Consider the following 15427-nt stretch of genomic DNA (forward strand, 5'->3'; position numbering starts at 1 on the left):
CTTTCACTTATACTCCGTATTTTTCCCCCTAAATATACATATATCCCGTGCATTCGCACGAGTACATTCTAGTAATAATAATGTGTGAAGGCAACCACTTCAACATATTTTAGAAAAAAAAGTGTGAAGGCAAGTATGCTGCTTTTATAAACATATCCAACGATCTAATTACACTAAAATCATACCGAGTATTGATTTATAATTACCTACAAAGCAAGTTAAAAGTTACTCAAAATTGGTTATATATTACCTTAAAAAATTGATATTTTGATTATATACACAAGTACACATAAATCATCAAATACTATGTACATGACGTGTGTGACTTCTGTACCGTAATATAAACATATTTAAACTGATACCGTAATATAAATAGATTTATGCCACAAATAGTGCACAAAGTTGTCTCACCTTTGTAAACCGTTAAAAGAAATCTTGATTTTTTTTCTTTTAACACTTTAGGAAATCTAAAGTATATTCATTGGTGGTCATTTTTGTGAGGCACAAAATTGTGATAAGCCAAATGTGTAACAAAATCTGCCAACACATAATTCCACATCCAAAGAAACTTTTTTAAAATATCAATTCTCTTTTAAATCATGTATCCCTCTCTCTGTCCATAAAAAATTTTTTGTTAAATTTTGACACGCATATTAAGAATTTTACTATAGTAATTTAATAAGGTAATAGTGTGTGAGAACAAAAGGGTCTGTTTTACTTTAATTAAGAAACAATATTTTTAATTTGAAATAACTAGATTTTTTTCAACATCTTAAGAACCGATACAAGAAGATTATTTATGAATGGAGAGAGTATTTGTGATATTTAAAATAAAATTTTAAAAAATATTAGTATTTTATAAGGTGATCCTCTCCTTAGCAAATAGAGTGAAATATGATCCATTGAAATTCAATCTATTGTTGAACAATCCTCTCCAATCACTCAATCCCATTGTGATAGTGGGTTTTGCCTCCTTTTTTTGTCCAGTCACAGTTTCCCAAAGTTTCTGAGTATTCTGACAAAATCTCATTAATTAAATAAGAATTATTTGTGATTAAAAAAATTGAAAAATTCTGTGCTATGCACGTTGACGTTGGCAATCAGTGTCCTTTTCTGGCTTAGGTGAATCTAACTTACTTTCTCTCTCTTTTAGTCCCATCATCACCAACCATCTCCCACTTTAACACTATGAGTTTTTATTTTCAACAAATTTATTTGTTATTCATGTACAACGATTTTTTAGAGTCAAGGATAGCTCAAGTGGTTAGAGCTCCCTTCCAGATTCCAGGAGATCATGGGATCGATTCTCACCCCTGCCCTTGTGGCTCTCTAAACACCAAAAAAATGTACAATGATTTTTAACTAGCTTATTTAACAATTAGTCATTCACTCATTTGGGTATTAAATACACCAAAATAGCTAATAATTAATAGCTATTTACCAAATACTTTCACACAATCAGCTATTTAGTCAAACCTGCTATGAGCTATGGGCTAATTATATAATCAAATATATTAATCAGCTATGAGCTAATTACCGTAAAGGGTCTTTTATCTATGTTTGTTTAACACATAATTTATAATATTAATATTCTTAATTGTCGATTTAATTTACAAGTTCTAGCATTTTTTTTAGACAACTCTAGCATTTTTATTAAGTGATATGGTTATTCAAACAAAAATCAAAAGAAGACTTCAATCTCATTAGATGTAAGTACATACATAGTACTTTATCTATCTTGACAATAAAGAAAGTAGGTAAAATATGATAGAGTCTAAAATAATCTTGTGAATTTGCCTCAAAACTTGAGTAAATAAGGAATATAAGAAATGTTAATAAGAACTCTTTTAATATTTGAGATTTTATTTTAGGCAAAAGCTACTGATAAGCTAGCTAAAAGTACAAAGATTAAATTAAAATGAACATTAATTACACCGATTGATGCGTGATTGTGTCATGCTTTCCCAAATTTATACCACTTTTAGTACTCCCTCCGTCCCTGATTGATAGTCACTTTTGAAGAAAAATCACAGGAATTAAGGAGAATCAAAGAAAGTACATTGAAAAAGTAAATTTATATTGGATATGCAAAAAAGTAGAGAGAAAGTAATTAAAGTACATGGGAAAGTTAAACTTGCACAAATATTTTTGCAAATTTTAGAGAATTTTGGTAAAAAAATAATATTAATGGTACTTAAAAAAAGCAAATGTGACTAACATTTTGAGTCACCAAAATGGCAAAAGTGACTATCAATCGGGGACGGAGGGAGTAATATTTTAAATGTTTATCCAACGCCCTGAGGGCATTCGTTTGCAAGATCCTTTATCTTATATGAAATGAAACAATATTTGCAAAATTTTATGGAAAAAAAATTACTCCGTACAATATTTAAGGAGCGGGAATTATAATCAAACTAATACATTGAAATGAGTTGTTGAGTTGATTTCTTTTCTAATAAAAAACATTTATTATTCAATATTTGTATTTTCTCAATTTTATTTATCTTTTTGGGACTTTTTGGCCCACATTAATTTCCAAATAAATGGCATCACACAATAATAATAAATGAAATATTTTTTGTATTTACAAATATAAATAAACAAAGCATCCAATATAGTATCCACCAACCCACTAGTAGCCTTTTAGCCCACTCTCTCCTCCTACTCTAATGGAATCCATATATTTCTGAACTTTCTGCTACACAAAAAAAAAATCACTGCCCATTTCTCATTTGGGCAAAAAAAAAATCACCCATCTTTCTAATTCTCTCTGTTTTTGCAAAAAAGATCAAATCTTTATCAATGGAGCGCGCAAGAAAGGTTGCTGGAAGAGCACTTTTGCGGCGGTTGCACCACCACCACCGCCCCAACAACCACCACAACAAGGTGGTTGATTCAATCTCCTCTGCAAGGTATGTTTCAACAATGGCCCCACCACCTCCTCCTTCATCTTCTTCTAGATTCTTCTCGAAGAACAATGAATTAGGAAATGTGGGGTTTGGAAGATTGCCTCAAACTCGATCTATTTCTGTAGAAGCATTGAAACCCAGTGATAGTTTTGCTAGGAGACATAATTCAATAACCCCAGATGAAGAAATTAAAATGGCTAAATTTTGTGGGTTTGATAATACTGATGCTTTAATTGATGCAACTGTGCCTAAATCAATAAGGATCCAATCAATGAAGTATTCAAAATTTGATGAGGGTTTAACTGAGTCTCAAATGATTGATCATATGAAGGATTTGGCATCAAAGAATAAGATTTTTAAGTCATTTATTGGGATGGGGTATTATGATACATTTGTACCACCTGTGATTTTGAGGAATATAATGGAAAATCCTGCTTGGTATACTCAGTATACACCTTATCAAGCTGAGATTTCTCAGGGTCGGTTAGAGTCATTGTTGAACTATCAAACTATGGTTACTGATCTTACTGGTTTGCCTATGTCGAATGCCTCATTGCTTGATGAGGGTACGGCTGCAGCCGAGGCGATGGCTATGTGTAACAATATATTGAAAGGGAAGAGGAAAACATTTATCATTGCTAATAACTGTCATCCACAGACTATTGATATCTGTAAGACTCGAGCTGATGGTTTCGAGCTTAAGGTCGTGACAGCGGATCTTAAGGATATTGATTACTCGTCTGGGGATGTTTGTGGTGTGCTTGTGCAGTATCCTGGTACTGAGGGGGAGGTTTTGGACTATGGGGAGTTTGTTAAGAAGGCGCATGCTAGTGGGGTTAAGGTGGTTATGGCTACTGATCTTTTGGCTTTGACAATGTTGAAGCCACCAGGTGAATTGGGGGCTGATATTGTTGTCGGGTCAGCTCAGAGATTTGGAGTGCCTATGGGTTATGGAGGTCCTCATGCTGCTTTCTTGGCCACCTCTCAAGAGTACAAGAGGTTGATGCCAGGAAGAATTATCGGTGTTAGTGTTGATTCGTCTGGCAAGTCTGCTCTTCGTATGGCAATGCAGACAAGGGAGCAACACATTAGGAGAGACAAGGCTACTAGCAACATCTGTACTGCTCAGGTATAGAGCTTCTCTTACATAGTTTGTGGAGTTGGATAGGTTATGTTGTCTGTCTGAATTATGAAGCAGTTTGTTTATATATTTATTTATTTTTATATATTTGTGTGTGCGAGTATGTGTGTTTTGACAAATTATTTGTCTGTGCTCAATTCATCTTACATATCACAGTTTGCCTGCTTGTGTTGTGCTATTATATTCTTATTGTGTTATATTCTCTATTGCTTGCATGACTGTATTGTGTTGATAGTTTGAGGATGAAAATAAGGGTCTGCTCCCCTTTTGTTCCTGCTTTGAGGAGGATGTTCCAGGGGAAGCAAGAAGTTTTGTTTTGCAACTCTTGAGATGTGCTATGTTTCTTTCTTATTTTTTCTGGCTGTTTTTGTTTTAGTGATCTTCACAATCATAAGACATGTTTATGTAATAATATTTCTGTTGATTTTATTGGTTCTGCTGTGGTTAAATGAGCTTTATTTCCTATTATGAAGGCTTTGCTGGCCAACATGGCTGCTATGTATTGTGTCTATCATGGACCTGAAGGTCTTAAAACCATTGCCCAAAGGGTGCATGGTCTTGCTGGCACATTAGCAGCTGGGTTGAAAAAACTTGGGACAGTAGAAGTTCAGGGACTGCCTTTCTTTGACACAGTAAAGATCAAGTGTGCTGATGCCAAAGCACTTGCTGATGAAGCTTGTAAGCATGAGATGAATTTGCGTGTTGTGGACAACAACACGGTGAGTTTGATTTCTTATAAAAACTACGCCACAGTATTGTATATGAATCATGTTCCTTCTTTTATTGAGTGTTGCCTTTTGACTCTCAGGTCACTGTTGCTTTTGATGAAACAACAACTTTGGAAGACGTTGATAAACTTTTCAAAGTTTTTGCTGGTGGCAAGGCTGTGAGTTTCTCTAATTTACACTGATAGATTGATGAAATTCACAATAACACACAATACTTGAAAGTGTGCTGAACTTATTTTTCATCACAATCTTGATTATCTGTCAGGTACCTTTTACTGCTGCATCTATTGCTCCAGAAGTGGAGAATGCAATCCCTGCTAACCTTGTGAGGGAGAGCCCATATTTGACTCACCCAATCTTTAACTCGTATGGAATCTCTTCACTAAGTTCACTATGAAATAGTTATGTGTTTGATGTTGTATTCTGATTTCTGAATGCAATTATTTGTATTAGATACCACACGGAGCATGAGCTACTGAGATACCTTTATAAATTACAGTCAAAGGATCTGTCACTATGCCACAGTATGATTCCACTGGGATCTTGTACAATGAAGTTGAATGCCACAACTGAAATGATGCCAGTTACATGGCCTGAATTCGCAAGTATACATCCTTTTGCCCCAACAGAACAGGCTCAAGGATATCAGGTACAAGAAATAACATGTGTTGCTAGTATTCATTATTTAGACTTTATTAACTTAATATTCTGGAAATGCGCCTTACACTTTCTATTGGGTCTATCTGCTCTTTATTGTGTATAGGAAATGTTCCAAAATTTGGGTGATTTACTGTGCACCATTACTGGATTCGACTCTTTCTCTCTGCAACCTAATGCTGGTGCGTCTGGAGAGTATGCAGGGTTGATGGTTATCCGAGCTTACCATATGGTATGATAATTATAGACTCATTTGGTATTTCAAATGTAATATTGAGATGACTTACTCGAATGGATAGAATAGGGGATATGACCATGCAAGGCTGTTGGTTTAGGAGGACTGCCATGTAAACATATGTCACCTTTACTCTTTAAGGGTTTTCGCAAGTGTGTAGAGCTTTCCATTTCCACTATTCCACTACAGTATATGTATATCTTAGGCACATGAAATTTTTTTAGTTAGCTGGAACATATTGTTTTGCTGTCATGTAGTCTGGGAACTTAATTAAATTTAACATACTTTTTCTGTTTTTCCAAATTATCATCCATAACTTGCTATTACAATTTACAACACCCACTTAAGTATTTTGATTGATATGCAAAATTTTGTTTTTCATTTTAGTCCAGGGGAGATCATCATCGTAATGTGTGCATCATACCTGTCTCTGCTCATGGAACAAATCCTGCAAGTGCAGCTATGTGTGGTATGAAAATTGTCTCTGTTGGAACTGATGCTAAGGGAAATATTAACATTGAAGAAGTGAGAAAGGCTGCTGAAAAACACAAGGACAATTTGTCTGCCCTTATGGTATGATCCACTGTGACCTACATCACTAATGGTCACATTACAGTAATATTTTGAATATATATGATATGCCTTTCGGTGGTTGAATTTTCTTCTGTCATGCAGGTTACATATCCTTCAACTCATGGTGTCTACGAAGAAGGAATTGATGAGATCTGCAAGATAATTCACGACAATGGAGGTCAAGTATACATGGATGGTGCCAACATGAATGCACAGGTTAATTGATTAATTGATTGCCTTTGACTTGTTAGGTCTAGTTGCTAATTTGATTGTCACTGATAATATAATTTGCTGACCTCAATCATGGATTTGATGCCTTTTGGGATTACAATTAAAGCTTGTCTTCTGTATCTTACACTTTGATAATTTTATGTATTTTTCTGCCAGCATTGTCAGAGACTTAAACAGCTATAACATGGGTGTGTTTCGTAGAAAGTAAATAACAGGGTTTCAATTAAAAAAGTTTAAATGAGTAAAAACCAGTAAGTTATCACAAAATTATATGCGAATCAGTAAGAATGAGATGTAAAAAAAAAAGGCCTTAGTGTAAAATGGAACACTTGTGCCAAAAAAAATTAAGCTGTCATTAGTTTTTCCTTTTCTCTACTACCTCACTTTGTCATTTGCTTATACCAAACGTAACCGATAGGAAGAGAGAATGATTTTAATTATGCAGGTATATGATAATCAGTTAGTTATGGCTGTTCATTCACAGGCATTGGCTGTTTTTGTGATACGTTGTAGTTTTAATAAGTTCGCTTTCTTTGACGTTTTTTTAGCATGTTCTGCTTTCTATCTGGAATTATGTTTGCAACTATATCAGTATAAGACTCGATAATTGATGACATGTATCATTTTTCCCAGGTTGGTCTCACAAGCCCAGGATTCATTGGAGCAGATGTTTGTCATCTCAACCTACACAAAACATTTTGCATTCCTCATGGTGGAGGTGGTCCTGGTATGGGCCCCATTGGTGTAAAGAAACACTTGGCACCATTTTTGCCATCGCACCCTGTGGTATGAACTCTCATTTGAACTTAATGCATGATTATTGTGCTTATATTAACCTCCCCTTTTGCATAAGTATTAATACAGTTGTATAAACGGTAAATGTTACCATGAGAAATTATTTTTACCTACTGATTCTATAGTGTGATGACCATGTTTACTGATGTTATCATTTTTCTTAGATGTAAATTTTATTTCAGAAAAAGGCAAAACATCAGTTCTTGCAGTAAGCCATTAGCTAATTCTCCCATAGAATCAAATAATCAAAGGATCAGCTATTTAACTCTGATAGCACCTCGTCAAGACCCATTGTCCAATGCCCACCATCCCATCTTACTTTGCATCATTTTTAGCCCATGAATCAGAAAATTCATTTGATTTGATTACATTGAGCGTATCTTACATCTTAAAAATCGAAGGCAAGTTTCTTAGCTTAAGACGCGTAGTTCCCAAAGGAACTTATGCTATATGGCAGACAATATATGCTGAACAGAAATTTTTAATGTTAATACATCACCTAATATCTCCTCTTCATTTGAGTCCTTTATCTCCACCATATAGATGATGTAATAGATGTTGTCCATTATAAAGTTGTAAATTTGAGATATGTTCATGTTATAATGGTCCCAAATTTTTGTATTCAAACTATGCAGCAAAACTTCTGAAGTTCTGATATTTGTTTTGTTGAAGGTTGGCACTGGTGGAATTCCTGCCCCAGAGAAATTAGAGCCGCTAGGTACCATCTCTGCTGCGCCCTGGGGATCTGCTCTAATTTTACCAATTTCATACACATATATTGCTATGATGGGATCAAATGGCATAACTGAAGCATCTAAGCAAGCTATCCTGAATGCGAACTACATGGCAAAGCGTTTGGAGGTATGTGTTCTTGACGTCCTTTGTTTTTCATAAATTCTAAGCTAACAATGCAATGACCATTAAATCTGACATTCATGTACATTTGTTTGAACCCTTTTGTTAAAAGATAGCATGAAAGCTGTATAACAATATTAGAATACGTAATTATGATATTGCTAACTTTATTGGTCTCTACAGAACCATTATCCAGTCCTTTTCCGTGGTGTCAATGGAACATGTGCTCACGAATTTATCATTGATTTGAGAGGCTTCAAGGTAATTCTTCTGATGTAATTACTCAAGTTATCACTTTGGTTAAACTCCATGCTTCTATGGTTAAATGTTACTTCCATTGCAGAACACTGCTGGTATAGAGGCTGAGGATGTTGCCAAGCGTCTAATTGACTATGGATTCCATGGTCCTACAATGTCATGGCCAGTTCCTGGCACACTCATGATTGAACCCACTGAAAGTGAAAGCAAGGTATTTGCCTTAATTGATTTAATCCTGCTAGTCACTCTTTTCTCTGATATTCTCACGTATGTGATTAATGTTTTTGTATTATTGCTTCAACAGGCAGAATTAGACAGGTTCTGTGATGCACTAATTTCCATTAGAGAAGAAATTGCTGAGATTGAGAATGGAAAAGCTGATGTCCACAACAATGTCCTCAAGGTAAAACATTAATCTTTCTTCTGATCAATATATGTTTGTCCTTTTGATGTTCACTTACTTCAGTTTCTCATAAAACCAATTATAGCATTTTAGCCTATACTGCAGATTTACAGCTTTGACTAGCATAGTAGATTTATAAGTTTCAGGGAATATAAGTTCCAGTAAGGCTATCTAGGTTCAATTCACTGTAATAATTAACTAACAAGTTCAGATGAATTCCAACCAGTTTAGAAAGTTCCAAATAAGAGTTTTTCAGGTGAAAGAGTGAAGCTTTGCCTATGTGAGATAATGAATTGGCTACTGTTTATGCAGGGAGCACCACACCCACCCTCCATGCTCATGGCAGACTCGTGGACCAAGCCATACACTCGGGATTATGCTGCATACCCTGCTGAATGGCTGCGCGCTGCCAAGTTTTGGCCAACTACTGGTATGCTTCCAATATCCCATCTCTGGTATCTAAAAATGTACCTATCCATTTCTATCTCTCATTATTAAACTGGAACTTTTCTTGTGGTTTGTTTCAGCGCGTGTGGACAATGTGTATGGTGATCGGAACTTGGTCTGCACTCTTCTCCCAGCAAATCACTATGAAGAAGAGAAGGCTGCTACTGCTTAAACCCTTCAACCTTCTGGCTTAGTTGCCGAAGATTTCATTCTTACATAGTGTTGTTGTATATACAATACATTCTCCCATTCGAAATGTGAGGTGGTTAGCCTTCTTATAGGCGCTCTCATATACTCATTTCATCTGTAGGGATACATTCCCTCCCCCCCCCCCCCCTCTCTCTCTCTGTCTCCCCCCCCCCCCCCCCCTCTTCTCTTCTTAAAGAAAATGAAGGAAAAAGGAACGTCTTTCTTATATTCTTCTTTATAGTTCAGTAACTTCTTACATTTTCTCTTTTTCGCTTTCTCCCAAGGGTCCATGTATACATATAGAATTATGAAAATGGTGAGAACATGAGAAATTGAAAATGGAGGAAGTTTTACTACTCAATTTCGCAAAAAATGTTCATAATTTAGAAGTTTAGAGCTTATATTATGATGCCATATTTCAGATCTTTACTTTAAAGCTCAAACTGTGGGAGTAATGGTCACCTTAATAGGTTGTAGTAATTCTTAATAAGACCATAACCCTGCAGCTTTGTGACCGGTTTTCGCTGTGTGGGATATGAGCCTATGTCATCCTTTAACCTATCCTCTGCTCAGCTAGACAGTGATCTTGCCTACTACAACTACGGAATTCTTTTTTGTATCTAATAGAATTTGTTCTCTTCAACTTATACACTTGTTACACGGTACATATCCTTACCATAATAATTGAATCAATCATATCAAACCATAGATACTAAAATCAAAATTACATATTTCACAAGTATAATTATTTTTAATTGCATGTCAATACAAATCATGAAAATTACATATTTCACAAGTATAAATCAAGACAAATACAACAAAAACTAAATTGATAGTTTCTATTTTTATACATAAGTGTAAAGCTACGGTCAAAATTAAGCCTTATGTGTATCATACTAGTTTAGATTATTCAAATAAGATTACACTAAATAAATCATACCAATACATCTTATTTTAGGCGTAAGGGAATGTTCAAAATACTCCCTAGTTACTGAATGACATATAATACCTTCATTTCTAATATACTGTAATTAAGTTGTATTTCTATATTAGTCTGTTGGACAAATTATTTCATTTTCCATAATGGTTAATTAAACTTTAAGCTTTGAAGTACATAGTGGTTTTGCACCTATTAATAAATTCCAAAAACAGACTGCATTGAAGTAGTAAAGAGATGAAAATTCCATTACTTATTAAGGTGAACTTGTGATATGTTTTAATATAGTTCAACTAAAGTGCCTTCAATTGGGAGGGGACTAAAAACTTACCATCCACGACTGATCTCCAAATTCGGATTAGCCTAAAGGGTGAATTGGATGAAATATAAAATATAAAAATAAGATAAAATAAAAGCCTCCAATACATGTGGCCTTGTAATAAGGAACTAACATCAGGCCCTTGTAAGCATGCAAATATGCAATAGCCCAAGTAGCATTTTTTATTTTAACATTGTAGTGTCCACACTGTACAAGTCTACAATATATAACTATATAAATTATAAAGTATAGAAATAGTCAAATAGATACATAGATAGATGAAGAATTTTTTTTTTTTTTTGAAAGAAGTACTAATTAAAGGACGCTAAATTTCATTAATATAAGCCATACGGCATCTACAATTGATAATGAATGATAATGAAAACGAATTTAACAAAATCAAACAAGAATTAATCGGGGAAGGGCTAAGAATCCAAATACATAAATATAACAATTCGGCATATTCTCGATTCGTTGTCTCATACAACTTTTTGAGTGGATCCGTCGTCGCTTCACAATTTTGTGAGAAAGTAAATTCTTGTGCTGATTCCGTAACCCAGATCCGAGTTATAATCAATGGTAGCCCCGCACAACCGGAGACCAAATTAAGCGCAAATAAAACCGTGTCTTTCGAAGGAGTCCGAAAAACCTTGTCTTTCGAAGGAGATCGAAAAAACCTTGTCTTTCGAAGGAGATAAACCCTTTCTTTCGAGGGAGACATTATTGTAACCTAAACAAAAACCTTAAAAGAAAAAATAAAGATTGGGGCTTTCCACCGGTAAAATCCGATGGAAGCCCTTTTAAAATTAACAATGGAAACTAGGTTTAGGAGAGAGAAGAGAGAGATGAAGAATTTTTATGATTTCAGAAAGAAAAAAGAAAAATAAAACCGTTTCCAAATATATCACTTCATAGTGGTTTAATGATTAATGTTTGGGTATAATAAGCATTCACTTAAATTATTAGGATTTCAGAAAACAAAAAATTAAACATTTTCCTAAAATATTACTTTATAATGATTTAGTGATTAATGTTTGGGTATAATAAGCATTCGCTTAAATTAAATAATGGGGAGTAAGACGTAAAACAATAATTAAAATAGGCGTTTATGGCACAATAAGTATTCGTTAGTTTGTTATAATCAGAGTATTGTTTGATTCGTCTTAATGAGTCTAGTCTAGATTAATTTTTTTTTTTATAATTATCTATATCTATACTTAGTACTACCTCCGTTAACTTTTATTTGCAACTTTGGGTATTATTTGTGAGACATAAAATATTTCAAAGTTGCAAATAAAAGTTAACGGAGGTAGTATTTAAAAACATAAACCACACATTACTCATATGCCATATATCACCACAAATCACTCATATGCCACATGTCACCTTCTTTATAAAAAAAAAAAAGTTCATGTCTTTATGCATTCTGTAACTTGCAAATTGAAATTAAGTGTTTCAAGTACACCAAAATAAAGTCGTAGTCTTTTCATCTCCTAAACTTAAAATAAAGTAATAATAATAAAAAAAAAAGTTAAGTAATTAGTTTATATATATATATATATATATATATATATATATATATATATATATATATATATATATATATATATATATATATATAAAGTACAATAAAATAATGCTGACTCATATAACACAAATAAGCAGAACATTACAAGGAAAATATTCTAAGTAATAACCCATGCATGGAACGGGCTAGAAGGCTAGTTGATACATAATTAGCTATATATTAATTAGTAAAGATTTGTATTGACAAATGTGCAAAATAAACAGACAATAACACTTTTTAGAAAGAAAGGGAGCATATGTGTTTAGTCATTAACAATATTATTATTATTATCTTAATACTCGTATTATATTACAATATACCTGTTAAAAAATTATATATATACTCTGTATATTATAATGCGCCTCTTAGGATAACAATTAATCTTGTGCATGATTTTTCAATTCTTTGTCAATCATCCTCTTATGATTTTTTCTCACACCACCACTTTATAATATCGACATTCTCACACCACGCTAGTAGTTAAAATAACACAGTAGAAGCTGGTGATAGGGACAGTTAGTCTCAGTGTAGGTGAGGTGGTTCGTGGTTGGGGTATAATTTTGAGGTTATGGTGTGGTAGGTGTGGATAATGGCCAGGTTGGGTTAGGATGATATTATTTACTATACTCAAACCTCAACTTAAATTAAATTACCCCTTAAAATTCTTACCACATGAATCATATCCTATAATAACCGCTGTTAATCATAATATTAACCCCTTTTTAAATTAAGATATATTATTATATATTCATCTTAGGTGACAAGCATGCAAAGTAACAAAAACCCTGAAATATCCCTCAAATAGAGGGAGGCCTATGGCAAACAATTAACATGCAAAAACACCTTGCACCACATGAAGTAGACTAGCTACCCCAAAATCAGGCTGGCAATTGGCAGTGATGGCAGCAAATAAAAATCAGCATATTCTACAATGTACTCAACTCAACACGCAGAATAATACGCTGAAACAGGGTTTGTTAAATTACTTACTATTTTTAGATTTAACAATTGGGATGTTTCCAAAAATAGAAATATATACATAATCGTATGTAATTGGTTGATAACGTTACTTCTTGTTGCCATAAAAGAAAGCTAAATTAACCACATGCATGCTATAGTTTAAATTTGACAACTTGGCTCGTAAGTTTTTGATAGCAACTTTACCTTGAGCTTCACATTACAGCCAAGAATTATATAGGAAAGTCAATATTTGCCAACTCAACCACAACTTGTATCAACTTCTTGTGTTAACTTGTATATTGTATTCATACGGTTTGTCAAAAAAAAAAAAAAAAAGTTGTATTCATACGGGTATTTCGTATGCTTTATCCTTACCCCGACCCTCCGTATTTGAAATGTAATACGAGAAGTAATTTTACATATTATATTATTATAAATTACACTAATTCGAGAAGAATTACTATAAAAAAAAATCGAGAATAAGTAATTTTATGGTTGTTGGGTAAAAAAAAAAGAGTCTAATTTCTTCGGAAATAATATTTCAACCTTTTGTAATTCTTTGTTTTATTCTCATAAGAAAATTATATAATTATTGAAAATTGATTAATAATAACCCGGTTATACTATAAACGGTCTATGCATTGTACGGATCAAAAAATAATTTTTAACATGAATAATAAAACCAAACAAATTAAAAATGCAATGCATTTATATCATATTGTAAAATATCTACTATGTTACATGATGCATTAGTTATATCATGATATTTTAAAATTATATTATACTAATTTATTTTTTGATGCATGATAAAACCAAACAAATTAAAAATAAAATACTACTCGTATTATATTATACTAATAATTATATACGGAGTATTATGTTATATTTGAATTCTTCAATAACGAGATTTACTAATACTGTATTTTATAACTAGTTGAAAGTTTAAAACTTCACAAATTATTGTAATAAAAAATATATGCATATAGATCTATCATTCATTCTTGAATAAAACTATTTTTTAGGTGTGAAGATAACTTTTTCTTTTTGGAGGGCACGAAGAAACCCTTCTAAATTAAGAATAAATTAACATCAAGTGTGACCAAATCCTTTGGGAGGGAAAATAATCGACATCGTCAATAAACAATTGATGAAGACTGCCCCGCCACCATGGTACACAATTCGGTCACCAAATTTAAAAAAAATAATATAATAATTGTACATAATAATACTATACAATATTACAATGTACTAGTAATAATAAGGAAAATGCTATACATAGCCCTAAGGGCTACATATAAGCATTTAATTTACTTTTAAAAATTGTTTAAATTTAGAAAATCATGATAAAAACACACTAATTACACCGATCTGCGCGTGTTTTTGTCATAAATTCCTAACTTTATACATTTTTCAAGAGTAAATTCAATGCTTATATATAGCCCTAAGGGCTATGTATAGCATTACCATAATAATAATTAATAACAAAAAAAGATAATTAATAAAATAAAAAATAAACTTTGAGTATTGAATACGATCACAAGCTTCTCATTTCCATGTATTCCCACTTGGGTGGCTCCGTGGCTATGCTTTATAATAGGCCAATTGTGGCACATAATCTTTTTTATTTATTTTTATTTATTTATTTATTTATTTTTGCAAGATGATACTAGTATATGGTTTTGCTATATTAACATTCTCTATATACTTTAATTTGTCTGCCTCTTTATTTTGAATCTATGTTCCCTCCTTTAGAAATTAATTATTAGGAAGTAGTTGCTTGTAATTTCTTGTTTATATAAACACTTTAATAACTTCTAAAATAGGAATGATTGGTGAGTATAATTTGTGAATTTCGCATGGTATTCATTTAAGTTGAATTAGGTAATAAGGTATGAGTTTAGTGGATAATAGGCATAAAGGTTAAATTCATATTCGCGATGGGTGGTGCTACAATTACATGTTGTCAATAAGATTTATTTATTTATTTTTATTTTTTTAACATGGTCTCTTCTCATATCTTTGATCTTGTTTCTTGCAAAAAAAGAAACATTATTATTATTATTATTAAATCCTTGCTTCCCCCTATTTTGAAGAAGGAAAAAAAAGTTTGTAATGTAAGTTTTTTTTTTTTTTTTTAAATGCAGATTATACTGAACACGATTTTCACGCACCATAAATTAAAGCTAAAGAACAGAAGTCTTTCACAAAACCTTTCTCTATACA

The 15427-nt window shown here is 32.8% G+C and overlaps 1 protein-coding gene across 1 annotated transcript; it reads left to right on the forward strand.

The window, feature by feature from the left end:
- Positions 1-2613: 2613 nt before the first annotated feature.
- On the forward strand, positions 2614-9777 carry LOC145642065 (glycine dehydrogenase (decarboxylating), mitochondrial-like). The gene is made up of 15 exons (XM_081693143.1): positions 2614-4038; positions 4524-4769; positions 4859-4936; positions 5044-5144; positions 5232-5427; positions 5542-5667; positions 6058-6243; positions 6346-6459; positions 7108-7260; positions 7942-8130; positions 8308-8385; positions 8468-8593; positions 8687-8785; positions 9098-9215; positions 9313-9777. The coding sequence occupies exons 1-15, from the start codon at positions 2803-2805 to the stop codon at positions 9402-9404; spliced, it is 3138 nt and encodes a 1045-aa protein (XP_081549269.1). The 5' UTR covers positions 2614-2802; the 3' UTR covers positions 9405-9777.
- The last annotated feature ends 5650 nt before the right edge of the window (positions 9778-15427 follow it).

Source organism: Chenopodium album, chromosome 8, assembly GCF_948465745.1.
Source record: "Chenopodium album chromosome 8, dcCheAlbu1.1, whole genome shotgun sequence".
NCBI lineage: Eukaryota > Viridiplantae > Streptophyta > Magnoliopsida > Caryophyllales > Amaranthaceae > Chenopodium > Chenopodium album.

Coding starts and splice junctions, on each gene's coding strand:
- LOC145642065 (XM_081693143.1), top strand. CDS start 2,803: ATGGAGCGCGCAAGAAAGGTTGCTGGAAGAGCACTTTTGCGGCGGTTG. Junction 4,770..4,858: donor GTGTTGTGGACAACAACACG/GTGAGTTTGATT, acceptor TTTGACTCTCAG/GTCACTGTTGCTTTTGATGA. Junction 9,216..9,312: donor CAAGTTTTGGCCAACTACTG/GTATGCTTCCAA, acceptor GGTTTGTTTCAG/CGCGTGTGGACAATGTGTAT.